Below are 15,838 nucleotides of genomic sequence, written 5' to 3'. Positions count from 1 at the left end.
GCATGCTGCAATCACCTTGCCTTTGGCCCTAGAGGCCGAGGAGCCCTCCAAAAATAAATGGGAAAAGCCAGGAGCTGTCTCCTCGACTTAGCATTTTCTTTTAGTTCTGCTTAATGGCAGGATTGTGTTGGGTTCGGTCTCAGAGTGGTGTCTCTGTGGCGAGAGGTTCCTGTGGCAGGCGCTGCCGGCTGCTCAGGGGCCTCAGCTGGGAGGCTGTGCCTGGCTGTGGGCCCCAGAACCTGCCATGCCTGCTGGGACAGCTCTGCTGCTCCCCACCAGTGTCAAGGACTGCCAGCACCATGGAAATTCTCCATCTCTGCTGAGGAACTAAATCTGTACTTAAAACAAAGAAAACGGGCTGGTAGCTGTGAAACCTTAAAACTTCTGATAACTTTAAAAAAAAAAGGAAAAAAATGTAAGATGAGATTATTGACATACAGGGGGTTTTGCACATTTAATTGATATTCATATCTTTTGCAAATTTTAGAGGATGGTAACTGCAGATTTGTCAGCGGGATAAAAATTTAGTATTGTAGGTTGTATACACTGTTTTGACTTTAGCAAATTATTTAGGAGGTTGTAATACATGTATTTGTATAGAAATGTTTTAAAGCAAGCCAACTTTGGACCTAGTTTTTGGTTTTCCTGGTATTTGTGACATCATAGAAAAAGTATATGAAGTTTTGCAAAGTAATGAGGTTTTTTTTTTAAATGGTTGCATATGAATGCTTGTATGGATAGAGAGGAGGAACAAAATAGTGCTCTGCAAGTCTTTAAAATGCCCAAAAAAGTAATTCATGTCTTCTGTGTTGTAGATTTGTAGTATCTTCAGCCTGTCAAAAAGTGTGCAATAAAATAAGAAAGGCAAGCTCTCCAGTTATACCTCATTCCAGCCCCCCTGCTCTGACTCCGTACATTGTTCTTGATTTTAGGTCTGCTCTTCTGTAGCCATCTGTTCACTTCCGAAAATAGCACTGCTTGTGTCTCAATTTAGAACTTTTCTCATTATCCATAATACATTTTAACTTCCCTTTGAATGATACTCATTTTGATACTGAGCTTTTTAATGCATTGCTGAATATGTGTATAGTAAGTAGTTGAACAGCAACTTGGTTTATAATTGCACCAACATTTTGAGTTGTCAAACATTAGAGGTAATTCTTGGTTTTCAGTGTTTTCTGGTTTTGTAATTGTTTTGCATTGTTATTGAGTAATATCTGAGTATTACTTCTTTTGGAATTAGTCAAATACTCAATTATAAATACACTAGCAAGCTGAAAATGGTAGCCCACAGTCACACGGTAATTGTGATCTGATTAAAGCGATTCAGGGTGATGTGCGTGTTGCACAATTGTCTGCTGCTGGACTGGTGATGACTAGAATTGATAAGAGCCCTATCTTGGTTTCTCTGATATTTATGACATAACAGAAAAAGTATATAAAGTTTTGCAAAGTAATGAGCCTTTTTTTTTTAATGGTTATGTATGAATATTTGTATCTACAAAGAGGAGGAACAAAATAGCCATTTTGTTTCTTTCCTCTCTCCAAGCATTGATTTCCCATGCTTTCTATCATACTATCTTTCATGTCTCATTTTCTGTAATGATTTACAAGCTTTGACAGCTCTAATTTTGTAAAATTCACTTGAAGTTACTCATCAAGTTGGAAAAACTGTGTTAGGAAGGAAACACGAGAAGGGGAAAGGGGAATTTGGCAGAGAAATGGGTGGACAGCATTTAAGTAATTTTTATAGGCAAAACAAGGCATTCTTACTGAAGAACTTTAAGAAAATATTTAGTCTGTATGCTTGGCTGTCAGATTTTTTCTGTCATAGGAATGCTGAAAGCCTTATACATTGGGTCTCCCATTCACTCAACAGCCCATTTAGGGAGGAAATTAATAATGTTGCAGGTTTCAGAAAACACTTTAAAAAAAAAAGGAAAAAAATATTTGGTAGAGAAGTGTTTTCTTCTTTCCCAGTTAAATTACCCTGATGTCCATTCCTATTTTTATAATCTTCAAATGGCTGATTTAAAATGTAACAGCTCAAAGATTTCAGTAAGGACAAAAGTAATTATATAATGATAGAAAATGACAGCAAACTTTTCAATGGCGCATACGATTTGTATCTATTTTTGTTAGCCATTTGTGAGAAAACCATGAGGTTTACTGATGGTGCAGTAAAAAATGATGGTAATCCTATGATTCTAGTCATCCTTGCCCTCATTGTTGATCAAGCAAGAAGAACTCAGAGCAAATAAGGAAAACCAGTATACATTTATGAGCTGGAGTTTCAGAATACCCACAAGAACATTATTCTTGATAGGGCTGTACTGGTGGCAAGAAATGAGCCCAGGCAATGGATCATGACCTGTTTAGCCTTCCTGACTGCGCCAGCCGCGCAAATTCCCGGCCTGCGGCTGGATCCCAGCCTGCGGTGCCCAGTGCTGTGCTGTGCCAGCAGGCAGAGGCACCAGAGGCAGGGTGTCAGCAGGAGGGCTCTGGCAGTGCCTGGCAGCAGTGCCTGGGAATGCTGTTCCCGTGGGCTCTGCTGGCAGGAGCCTCTCAGGATTGCTGTGCCGCTCTCCTGTGCGGGGCTGCTGCCTTGGCTGGGGGCGCAGGGCAGAAACCAGCGAGGGAGAACCTCTTGGCAGGGTGCTCCGCGTTGCCGTGTTACCAATGTGGCAGCTGCTGGCTTTCTTTTGAGCTGCAAGGAATTTACGTGGAGCGTTCATATGGGGTGTCATTCTCCTACAAATGCCAGCATGGCTTGGTATGGTCCTGACAGCTGATTGATTGATTTGATTCATTGCCCGGATAAGCAAACATATGAGACATGACAGGCTGTATAGGCTTTAAAGACTTCTCCCATTTTGTTGCTTGCTGTAGGCTTAGAATTAAATATAGTTAAAGATTTGGAATCAGCAAAGAGAGGAAATTAAAAGTTAAGAAAAAGGAGTAAAATATCAGTGTGACAAGATGATTTCCAGAATATATAAATTTTTCCCTGTTCAGGTGAAGAAAAGGCAATGTATTTATTCACATCTAATGAACACAGACAGCAGTAAAATGACAATATTGTGTGATTAGGAATAAGATGTTGAGGAATAGAAGTGAGTCCCTGAAAGACAAACTAAAGTAAATCAGCAGCAAGATAATGTCAAAAGTTGTGTTTAGGTAGCAAAGACAAATAGGAGAATTAATGTAGGCTACCTAATGCATCAGTACTTCTAATTTCATTGTAACTAATAAGGAATGAAATTTTGACCATGGTTAAAATATGGTAGCTCAAAAAAGAGTCTACTACAAAAAGAATGACATGAACAACCATACTTAAACATTTGGAGGACCATTCACAGGGGGAAAAGCTGGGCTACAGTTCTCTGGGCTCGTGTCAGGTGGGGGTTGCATAGGGCTGGAAAGCACTTCTATTACTGCCTTACACAAGCTATTAAAGTAAGCAAATTGTAAACAAAAAAATAATAAAATGCAATCCATGATTAGCTGCATAGAGTTGTTGTTTAAAATATCTGATTGTAAAAGTATAGCAAGATTCCAGAAAGACAATGAACAGCAAACTTCCCCGTGTAATCAGGGCTGCCATCGAGACTTGATAGTCCTGAATGTTGCAACTCTGTGACTGAGCATCAACAAAGATACACAAATGTAAAGCTTACTCCTGGTATAATTTCTTAGCTTATTTTTAGTGTCTCTATTTTTAGTTTCTGTATTTCAGGTTTGGTGGAGTATATGTTTCAAGTGGTGTACGAAGCATGACTTGTAGTACTCTGGAATAATTTGAGATTGTAATTTTAATAATTAGTTGAATGAGTGAATGATGAAAACACTTAGCATTTAAACTGATTTCCAGGTTTTTCACAGCTCACTGAGATAATTGGCTTAGTTCCAACTATTTGCAGCTTTTTCAGGATCCTCCTAGCTGGAAGAAATGACAAGAAGCTTTGGTTCCCATTTTCAAAGTTATTAATAAGCATTAGGAACAGACATGTGGAAACAAATGAACCCTGAGATGAAGGATTGATGATGTAATTTCTCTGAGCCAGTTGCATGAAAAGTGGTCAGCTCCAGAGCTGTTGAAGTAGGCACAGTTTATAAGCATGATGTTAAAATAAACAAAACATCTGAAAGAAGTTTAACTAAAGAGAAGCGAAGATTTTAGAGTCTGGGGGTAAGGGATAAATCTCTGTTTCTTTTAGAGTTGTTCCATGGGCTACAGGCTTTCTGGTGAGATATCCTCTCCTCCCTTGACACCTGAGTGGAACTTGTCCCACTGAGATCTTCACCACTGCTACAGCTAGAGACAGCAGTGAACGAAACGTCAACAATACTGAAAATCTTGGTTTTTAGAATCTGCACTTTCCTGTGTGGGATTTATTATCAGCACTTTTTTGTGGATGGCAGCTCAATGTTCTGGAAAGACCTATGGTATGTTTCCAGATCATTTTGTAGAAACAGTTTCCCACTGCTTCTGATAATTGCAGAGCCCTGGGAAGCCAGCAAAAATCTGAAACAGCATGAGTGGTTAGGCTTTGTGTGAATGTGACTGTGCTTCTTCCAGGAACTAGAAGGCTCTTTAGATGCCTTGATGCCACTGTGAATCTAGGCTAATAGACCCTGTCATGGCTGAGGTGGCACTGTGTGAGGTTAGCTTGGGTGTGTGTGTCTGGGCATTTCCTGGCCGAAGCCCACACAGTGGTGTTGGAGTGTCTGGGGTCAGTCAGCGCTGATCAGGATTTCACCTGCGTGCCCCAGTGCTTGTCTGCTGTATCCAAGCTGGTGCTGCTAATGGGGTGTCTCTGCCTTAAGGTCTAGATTTAGCCAGGCTCCTCCATTCAAACAGAGCTCTTTTGCCAGTCAAATGCTGCATCTGGGCAAGTGAGACCTACCAGAAACAGTGCTGGGCTGAACCCAGGTAAGCGAGCGAGCTCTGTTGGCTGCTATGTTGTGCATGCTCAGTGGTAACTGTCTGCTGGGCTGTTTTCCTCCACTACTCCACTATCTGAGGTGTTATTTGACTTCTGATAATGTTAAGTTGATTGTAAAAAGAAAACAATATGGAGGTAGATGCTTTTTGAACAAGCAGTAGGATTTATTGTAATGCCCTTTGTTTTTCTTGGCCACTTCTGCTATTGGGTGTTTGTTGCTTTTCTTTTCTATGTAGAGTTGAAAATCGCTCCTTAAAGTATTTCTATTTTGAAACTGTCTGTTTTGTACTGCCACTAGTTTTAAGGAGGCTTAAGAGTACTAGTACAAAAAAGATATCTTAAGAAGTGCTTATGTTTTGGACAAAGAGAAACTGTCCTATTTTTAAGGATTATTGCAACCACTTTTTATAATACTGTTTCTTTCCACTTTCATGAAGAATTTTCCCGTAAGCTGTCAAGAATTCACATTTAATGAATTGAAAATGCTAAACATATGGATATAATTTACTTCATAATGAGATTTAGGGAAAAATAGAGTAAAACAATTACATTGTCATCTAAACAATATTTAATTATACAAAGTATATTAGTAGTTTTATAAAATTATTTCTACTCATATTCTCATGTTACATTATTAAATTATGCTGATTTGCTTAAATATTTAATCTTCTTGTTGTGAAAGTTAATAATTCAAAGGTCCCTTTGCATGAATGGACATCCTTATATCCAATAAGTAAATACCTACAACTGAATTTTAATGTCAACGTATTTTCATCATCTCTGCTAACAGTACAAAATTATGCCTTTTATACCTCAGTATGGTGTTTGTAGGGCCTCAATTCAGAGCTTTGCACATAGAGTTGTGCTAAATAAATGGTATTGTGTAATTGGTTAAAGGAGGCTCTTCTGTCTCAGGTGATTCCTTCAGCAAGCAAACTGAAGGGGACAGGCACACCAGACTAGGCCCAGGTGCTAATTTTGTCTAAAAAATAAAAGAGGTAATGTATTTTTCTTCAAGTCCTTGCATGTAGTGGAGTTGTCTACAATACATGTTGTGGTTTATGTGCTAACTGGCATTATTTTGCTATGATTACATCTTCAGGCTTTGAAGTCTTAGACATGTATATGATGTAACACCATTCAGTCTGGAGTTGCCCTCTATTGTCACTGGGATTTCTGCAGTTTTATTAGCTCACTAGTACATTTAGTGTTCTGCTTTCTCCGAATTTCTGTGACTCTTGGCTTGCGTCACTCCCCTGGTCCAGTACTGTTGATGACCTTTAGTTGCTTTTACTTGAACTCGCAAGATGAACCCAAAACCCTCAGTAAGACAGCAGCTTTGTGATCTGATCCTGGATTTCCTCCAGCTCCATACCTTGTCCATGTGTTTCCCATGTGCCTTCTTGTAATCCTCCTTGGAAATCCTGTAGTGCATAGTGGTACCTGTGGATTCAGGGAAGGCATCTGCTCAAGGTGTAGATACAATGATTAGGGGAATCATGGATTCACAGAGTGGTTTGATTTGTAAGGGACCTCAAAGATCATCTCATTCCAACTTCCCTGCCATGGATACCCTCCACCAGACCAGGCTGCCCCATCCAACCTGGCCTTGAACACTTCCAGGGAAGGAGCATCCACAACTTCCCTGGACAACTTGTTCTAGTATCTCACCACTCTCACAGTAAAGATTGTCTTTCTATTATCCAATCTAAAACCCACTCTCAGTTTAAAGCCATCACTCCTTGGCCTATCACTAAATGCCCTCATGAAAATTCCCTGTCGCACTCTCTTGTAGCCCTCTTTAGGTACTAGAAGGTGCTGTAAGGTTTCTCTCTCGGAAACTTCTGTTGCCTGGGCTGAACACGCCGGCTGTCTTAGTCTGTCTGCACAGGACAGGTGCTCCAGCCCTTTAATCAACTTGGTGGTCTTCCCTGGATTCATTCCAACTGAATGTGCTGGGGACCTGTGCTGTGGACCCCAGAGCTGGATGCAGCACTCCACCCAGAGTGGAGCAGTGGGGCAAATTTCCCTCCCTTTCCCTGCTGGCCACAATTCCTTGGATGCAGCCCAAGATACAATTGGCTTCCTGGGCTGGGAGTGCTCACTGCCAGCGTGGCATGACATGGACATCACACAATGGGTGTCTTAAGAAGCACAAAGCAGCTTCTGTTTCTTCCTGCCCTTTTTTACTACGTGTTTCTGAGGTGTTTTTTTTGGACAGTGTTTGATAGGCTATGTTGAACAGTGCAGAGAATACCTCAGTTTCTTTAAGGAGGAAGAGTTACCTGATTTCTGGTGTCTGGGGCTGTATGAGATGTGAGCAGAAGATAGGATGCTGAGGCCCTGGGCTCTGTGGGTTGGTCCTGGAGGATTATCTATCTGTCTGTCTGTCTATCTACCTACCAGCAGGTCTGTATGCATTTAGCTGTGCAGCAATGCAGCAGTGCAAAGGGGTGTTGTTCCAAGCCACAATGTGAAGTTTCATAAATCCTTTAAATCCTGTCATTACTGAATGATCAGAGGTCACAGGTCCCTAATACTGGAGTGGTTCACTTAAATGCAGTGTTTATAGATAGAATATATCATTAGGAAAATGTAGTATAGTTTTTCATGTTATTCTGGTGGTTCTTAATCAAGCTGGCAGATAATTTGTGAAATGTTTTAACATCTTACATCGGCATACTTGGTCATACTTAAAAGTGCATCTAGCTGAGGTTGACAGTGTACTTTATCAGTGTACTCTGCAACCACGGACCCATTTAAAATGGGCCTATATAAGGTGCTGTAAATTGTTTCCAGTGTTGTTAACTAAGAAACTAAACATATTCTTTTCCTGAACTAAATAACGTACAAGAAAACGAAGTTTAGAGATAAGAATTTTATATTTTTCAAGGTATTGAAAAAGCAGACATCCTCTAAAGAAGTCAGAAAAGCTGAAAAACATTATCTCCTTGTAAAGACTGCCCTTTAGAGGAATGATTCTCCACGTCTGCTCTGGGTACAGCTGTTCTAACCTGTGGTAGAACTAAAAATTTCACAGAAGTCTGAGATATTGCTATTCAAAGGTACTTAGCTTTTAGTTGTTATTGTTGGTTTAATTCTTCTCTTCCCGTCTCTTGGATGTGCTTGCGTTCTATACTTTTCCTTCCCATTCTGGTATTTTTTATGGTTTTATAGTAACTTCTTCTGGAAACTTCTTATTGGAAAAAGATGCTGGGGAAAAAAAATCCACATGAAACATTAACTAATTTATCTTCAACAAGATCCCAAAGAAAAGAATTCATCAAGTCCTTGGTATTCATAAGCTTCAAGGAACCTAATTTTTTTATTGGGTACAAACAATTAGAAGTATTGCTAATGCTGCATCTCCAAAGAGTTGAATGTCTTCAATGATTTGATATTTTTCTTCTGAAGTTCACCTGATCACTGCAGTGATTACGCTGACAGTGTTATGGAGTTGAAACTCAAGCTTGTTAAATATTAGATTAAAACCCAGTGCAGAATTTGTAGCCTGAGGCTGCACAAATATTGTAAAATTTAAATGATAAATCATTTGAGAGGCATAACCGTCTAGACTAATGGATACACAGAAAAAAATGCCTCATTTAATTGCTGTTAGAAAATGGGAGAATCCCTGGGGAGGTTTAGAAGTTCATAGCCTTCAGAGAAACTCTAACATAGATTTCACAACATTAGCTTCTGTGGTGCAGAATGCTTCAGGTCTTCAAGAACAATTTCTGTGTCATTTAATTTATCCTTAAATCTGTTGAGAACAAGTCTCTGTGTTTTCCTTGCCCTCACTATTATTATGGAAGGATTTGTAGTGAGGGTTCACCTCTTTAATTCTTTGAAAATTATGCTCTGTTTCTTATGATTTCCTCACAGTTAAATTTCTTCTGCAATAGTATTCTTTTCTCCCTCTGATATTTGTTTTGCTGTTGTATTTACATAAACTCACCAGCAGCTACCATCTAATGAGTTTTTTTGCTAAGCTAATCAAGTTCTTTTCACTTCCCCTGCTATCTTACTTTTCTTTATCATTACAACAGCCTGCCTTTACATCTGGTTTACAAGTGACATTATTGCTTCTGCTTTCTAGAAAAAGAAAAATCATAGGATCACATGTCTAACTTGTATTTCTGGTTTATGATCATCCTGTTTTTCAGTAGGTCACCTGAACCTTTCCCTTCTGTTGTTCCAGTACCTTAGCTCCTTTTTTATGATAGTACTTCTTTGTCAATCTGTGAGGATACCATTCTGGATTTATGTGGTGATAGCAAATGGCATTTAGATCACAAGTTCTTAGGAAATCAGCCTGCCTTATTTCTGCTACTCACAGACAACATATTTTCTTGGCAATTTTAAGCAGTTGCAGTTTGCATGGAGACTCGTAGTTCTTTTTATTCTGCGAATACGTCAGAGATTTGTGTGCAGATATACAAATGGTACAAATGCTGCTCTTAAAATTAATTTGCTGTCTTCTTTGATAGATCTGGAGAAGGTGCTACAAAATTTCTGTAATGTGCCATCTGTCTTATGTATGTTTTCTGGTTGACATGCACTAACTTGAAAAATGTGACAGTAGCAGAGAAAAAAGGCAGCATTATTTATCTGTGGTGTTACTGTCCATGGGACCCATAAAATAGTTCAAAATAATTTTAATATTAAGAGAATCAATATTCTGGTGCTTTCTCTTTCCTTTGCTTTCCATAAAGTATGTCTTATAGGGCATATATAGCACATGTATAGGACAAGAATTCTGTGTTTGCAGGAGAAAACAGGTTTCAAGGGGAGATGTTTTGAGGTCTGAGAAAAGATTGTTACCTTGCTATGTCCTAAACCCTAAGACCCTAAGCTTCCCTACAAGGGTTTGTTTTTTCTTGAAGTCAACAATGTTTATAATAGGTAAAGAAGGTGCTTGCTGCCTTGTGTATAATGTTGGGCCCATAAAAGCAAAATGCTTTAATCCTGAACCATTTGCATGGAGTACATGGAACAGCACCACCTGAATCTGGAACAAGACTTGTGAGTAACTCTTGAAGCAAGCTAATCCAGACTGGAGTACCACACTGTGCTAGACCAGTACTTTTAAGAACATCCCAAATGTACTAAATATATTTTTATATTTATTAACTGGTGAATGAATTTGTTATAAACCTAAATATGTAAATGAGCCTGTAAAAAGAGGAGTAAGGTAAAGTCTTGTCAAAAATACTGTTGGTAGATTAAGAGGTCTTAAGAAAAAGAAGTAAACTTCAGAGATATTATCACTAAAGGACAAAAATGTAAGAAACTGATACCTTATATTTCAGTCCACACTGTTTGAGGTTGTTGTAGTCCATGCATTTTCAAACTAATAGTGCATTGTTGACTGTCTTCAGGATAGTCAAGATTTTGTACTCAAGATGATTTTTATTTAGAGGCAGTCACAACTGATCTAAAAGTAGTTCTGAATTCTGGGAACCTAGAGGAAAATCTGGCAGGTAGTAGTAGTTTTCTGGAATCGCATATTTAGGTATGGGGGAGGTTGTGGCAGCAGCTCTGGCCACAGAGAGCAATGCACAACTGCCCCAGCATTGTCCTGGGGAAGGCTATGAGAAGATGAGAAAAAAAAGAGATAATTCTTATCTTCACTTGCTGCATCTCTTGTTGTGCACATATGGAATGTGTTATGGAGAATTGTTTACTAAAGGGTGGTTTCTTAATTGGCCAGTGGTGATGGTGTTTGGATTGAAGGACCAATTGGGTCCACCTGTGTTGTGACTGTCTGTAAGGGTGATGGGTTTCTTAGTAAGTATGGTACATTAAAGTGAGAGATCAGCCTTCTGAGAATCATGGAGTCAATGCTAGCTATTACCTGGCTGGGGCCCTGCAACAGGAGGTAATTGTTAATTTTCTTTACTAAACTATAGAAATTCATTTTTTGAGAGTGGTTATTGCATTTTTTCTAAATCATATAAATATGAAAATCACTGTTATCAGCTGTAGCTTTGGAAGTGATTTGATCTAAGAGGGCTCTTCTTTACTGGGAGTACTTTCTGTAGGGTAGGAGATTAAATGATGTTTTTAAGGAGCTAAATGCTTTTCAAATTGTAGGACATTAAAAAAATAAAATTAAACCAAGGATACATTTTGCAACAGATTTTGACCTGCCCTACTTGAAGAAAATATTAGTTTGGTCTTGAGTATGGTCTTGTTTAAAACCCTGCTAAAGAAAGCAAGGGAAAAAAAATCACATAGACAAATTTAGAAGTTCACAAATGCCAAGTGGGAAGGCTTCACAACTGTTGTAAATTGGATGTTTGCACATTAGAGTGTGAATGCTGATTTTAACCTTTCCATCGGGAATTTTGTATGCTGTGTAACTGACAGGTGAGAGCTGTATTCCCTTATTAGCTTCCCACCTCTGTTACTTCCTTGGCACAAGACTAGACAGGGGTGAGCAACAGAACATCAGTAATAGAAACCGAGAGCTGGAAGTAGGATGAATGTTGGGAAAATTGGAGCTATTGCTAAATCCTGTTTGCTTTGATACATGTAACAGCTCACTTGGAAGTCAAACTGTGCAATGCATATTCAGGGATTTTGCCTTGCTGTGAGGTTTTTGAGACTATGTGTTTTGTTCAGTTGATGCCTGTGATATTTGTGCCAATATTTGGTGTATTAGGAACATTTCTGACACCTCACAGACTGTCATTGTGTGTGCAATACCCCACGGAGCAAATGTGCTTTAGGGTGCTCTTTTTGTAGTCGTTTGCCACATCTCTGAGGAAGTACCTGTGGGGGGTGCACTGCAGACCAGAGGCTCAGCCACTTGATGTGTGTGTAGAGAGGACCAGCTAACAGTTCTGTCTCTCCAGAAACCATCCACTCAACAATGCTTAAAATACTAGCTTTTATAAAGTTTTGGAGGGTTAAAACATAAAAATTTAATTTTGGAGCAAGGCAATAAAACCCTGTATGGGGATTGCATTCATATAGATGTCCTGTGCAAAAGTGTCCCTTGGTTGTGCTTCAAAGAGAAGTCAGGCATGGCCTTACTGTGTCTGTAGTACAATTTGTGGCTGTGATGCAAAGTTTTCATCTATGTTTCCCTCAAACCACCATTGATCACCCTGATATTTCTGCCATACCATCACAATTTCACTCTCCTGTTTGAAATAAATAGCTCTCATTTCAGTTAGGGTATATGTTATTTTTTAAATATGTGCGGTGTTGATTTAAAGTTTTCTAAGCTGTGAGAAATAGACTACCTGCTCTGCTTGATTGCTTCCACCCTGCATTTATTGCTGAACATTTGTTTTATTTATTTATGGTAAGAGCTTGCAAGGATGTGAAGGGGCAAGGCTGTGCTTGTATGCAGACCAAGTGCTTATTCTAGCCTATTCCAATGAATTATTTCCACTCACTGGAAACTCTCCTGTTGCTATCTATACTAGTCATTTTATTAGTAGTTATAGTCAAATGTTAGTATTAACTAAACTCTTGGAGTTCTTGATTGTTAAAACCAGATTTGGAATGTTTTACATTTATCTGTAGCCTTGGTGTTTTCTAAATCCAGCTAGAACAGTACCCTCAGAAGAGACTTGCTTACCAGTTTGCAGCTACACATTGCTCTAACTCTCCTACAATCAAAGAAGAAAAGAGAGACAAGATTTATACACTTTTCAAAGTTTGTAGATATTTGATTGTGAATTAGCCTTACTAGCAAATGGCTTCATTGCCAAGGTCTAAGTAAAGGGAAGGTTTGCATTTTTAAAATTCATTAATAAAAAGAGTGGTATAATATTGGCTTTATGTTGAGACAAGTAAAACAAAGGCTGTCTCTGACAAATCTAGGGATTCATTTTAAACATTTTTCTTTGAAACACATTTTGTGTTTTAAACATCATGACTTACAGATAAATAATGGCCAGTTTTACTGATAAGATAATTTTGTGTTGTCATTTTTCATTTCCCCTTTAAAAAATTTTAGATAAAGACACTAGTTTCCTCAATTATCACTGTGATTGCTTGCCATGAGGAGATTGGAGGAGACACCAGAGAAATGCAGCATGTTTAGATTAAATATTTAATGCTTTAAAAATGTTTGATTTGTCAGTAGTGAAAAAACAGTGTTGAGCATAATTTTTATTCATGATGTATTGTGTTAGCCTGGGAGATATGTTGATACATTGGTAGTGTAGGATTTAGGACAAGACTGTAGGTAAAATGTTCTGTTTGCTGTTTTGTTGCGAAACTTGACAAGAAGCAAATATAAACTATCAAATATCAACATAGGTGGGAATTTTTTCTCTCATGAAATCCTACATATAGTGGTTCGTGGATCTGCTGGTCTTGGAATTACTCCTGAAGAGTTGAGATTTCTCAAGGGTCTTGGGTTCAGTGTAGTAGGTGGGGATGGAAATGAGAAATTGCCGAGGGCTCAAGCTGCTCACTCAGAGCTTGCCTGGCAATGGGGGAAGTGCTTGTGAGCCCAGCACAGGTAACGTGCAGTGCGTTAGGCAGGCAATTGTGAACTCGTCATGGGAGGAACAAGCTGAGAGTCTGGGCTTAGTTAGCACACCTAGCTGTTGTTTAAAATGAAGATCTGAGACAAGTACCTCAAAGACAAGAGAGCCCTAGTTCACCCCTAGTGAAAGACTGAGGGCTTTCAGGGATTGTGTGCAGCAGGCAATTGCTAGGTGCAGTTTTCAGAGACAGTGGGGGCGAGAGGCTTAGGATAGCCTGTGGTTATTACCCTGTTGAGGTGAGTGTTTTCAACACCTGACAAATACCTCTCACAGTCATAAGCTGTCAGGCTTTGTCTGAGGGCCGGGACTACTACCTGTTCCATCAGCTACCCCAGCCTCATCTTCTGGGATGCTTTCTTCCAATACTTGGCCTTTCCAGCAGACTTACCAGGTTTCACGCTTGTGAGATGCATTGCCAACGAGAGATACTAGTAGAAACATTTTGCAGTTTTGTAGTATGTTAGGTAGGTCTGTCACTGTGTGTGTTGTAATCTGTGAAAACAATGTATTTTGGGAATGATTTGCATTTTCTTGATGCTGGTGATGCGCATGAATACTTAGAGATGTAAATTAAAGAGAGTAATTTGCATTTAGAGAGAAAAAAGTAGGAACACTTGCTTTTGCAATGTTTTGCTGGAATTTAAGCACATCCCTGTTCACCAAATGTGAAGCTGTATCCTGTGCTGTAACATGTACAATAATGCATTTCTTCATAAACTTTACCTCACAGATTACCTTGCCCTTTAAGGGAAATTGATCCTTACACTGATATGGAAAAATCACAACCTCTGAGTCCTTCAGAAAGTTTGCTGTAGTCAGAAATAAGTAATTCTTTTCAACTGATACTGTGTTGTTCTAAAAGTATTTGTGCTGCTACTCTTTTTCCACCTTTTAAATTGACTGCGATGTTATTTAAGAGAAATGAGGTGGCTTTTAGGATTGGAGTACTTGTGCTGAGAGACTTAGCCAAGAGAACAAATTTGGAGTTTGAGGTTTAAGTCTCTTCTGGTTTTTTCTTTTAATTAGTGAAGGAAATGAAAGCACACTAGTACTGTTTAAAACTTCTATGACATTTACTGTAATTTCAGTTATTACAGTAACTAGATGCTGTACATGAACTTTATAAGCTATTTATAAGTTCCTTGGATAAATTTTCCTCTTAATTACTTGTTTTGGTTGTTGCTCATATTAAACATTTTTGCGAACCCATGAATAACTATGAACTTAAATACATAGCAGCTCTCACTGTTTCTGATTAAGTATAATGATCAGTGCATGATTAAAGACTCTCCTGTTAAATGTATGGAAAAGTGTGTACCTGTGCATCCATGTGTTTGAGATTTCCTTTGCCTTCAGGTGGACAAGTAGTGAGTTCACCACCTGGAATTTGTGCAGCTTATTTCTGCATAAGCTGTGATACAGCATTTTTCACTTTCCATTGAGTTTACTTATCTTTGAATTAGGTGGAACCTCAGTGAAAATCAGACTTTATATATGAATGTTCAAACTCCTGCCAATGCCAAAAAGCATTTTTAGTTAATCAAAAGAACTGTGCTCCATTCTTAAATTTCCACCTCTTTTTTTCCTATTTTATTTTGTTTGTTTTATTTTGTTTTGCTTAAATTTTATTTCTGTTTTTTTTAGTGAGTGACAGTTGCTTCAGGAACCTTGCCGAGGATCGTAGTGGGATAAACCTTAAAGATCTGGTCCAAGACCCTTCTTTGTGAGTATCTGGCTCTTATTGCTAAGCAAAGAAAAGCTTCTTCCTGATATCCTTGTGAGTAGTTTTGTAATTATACAAAGAAGTAGTTTGACAAAGTACACATAATGTTTTAGTGGTTTATGCTTGCCAATTTGTGAGTCTTTAATACAAGCACCTTGTTTCTAATATAATTCTGAAGTAACATCCAGAGAGCACATAGAGTAAAGGGTTTAAGTGTCATCAGAGGTAACAGATTGTGCATGCTGGTATTTCTATAGAGGACTTGTATGCACATTGTTGCCTCTTCTTTTTTAGAGAGGAATTGGATATAAATTGGAATATTACTGGGTAATGATGTTATTGTTACTTACCTTAACATCTAGAATCTGTTTTCTTTGTATCTGATTTCATACAGCTGATGTGTATTTCTTCCTCTACTACCTGTTTCAATTTAAGTATATGTGCACATGGTCTAAATTTTGCTTCATCACAGGACTGCTGGTCTTTATTTCAGTATTGTATCTTTCTCTAAAATAAAATTCAATCTCATGAGCTCTGGGCCAGACTTGAAATTGTATCAGACCTTCTTTGTCATTCAGTTTTTTTGTTTGTTTTTTAGGTTTGTGGGGTTTTTTTCTCACCCATTAACCTTAGTACTAGCTGAAAATGTTCTTGCT

General features: G+C 38.5%; 1 protein-coding gene across 24 annotated transcripts in view; it reads left to right on the top strand.

Moving 5' to 3' along the window:
- The window catches only part of GPHN (gephyrin), a 268,916-nt gene that overhangs the window by 68,163 nt on the left and 184,915 nt on the right, over positions 1–15,838 (top strand). For 23 of the 24 annotated variants that reach the window (XM_058807892.1, XM_058807902.1, XM_058807893.1 and 20 more), the window contains exon 2: positions 15,104–15,182. In XM_058807892.1, the coding sequence (XP_058663875.1) occupies positions 15,104–15,182 (79 nt within the window). Of the gene's footprint in view, positions 1–15,103; positions 15,237–15,838 lie in introns of those variants that run through there. The other variant, XM_058807903.1, reaches the window with a different exon arrangement.

This window comes from Ammospiza caudacuta, chromosome 6, assembly GCF_027887145.1.
Source record: "Ammospiza caudacuta isolate bAmmCau1 chromosome 6, bAmmCau1.pri, whole genome shotgun sequence".
Taxonomy (NCBI): Eukaryota; Metazoa; Chordata; class Aves; order Passeriformes; family Passerellidae; genus Ammospiza; species Ammospiza caudacuta.
The sequence above is the reverse complement of the archived record's forward strand: the minus strand, read 5'-3'. Positions and strand labels throughout refer to the sequence as shown.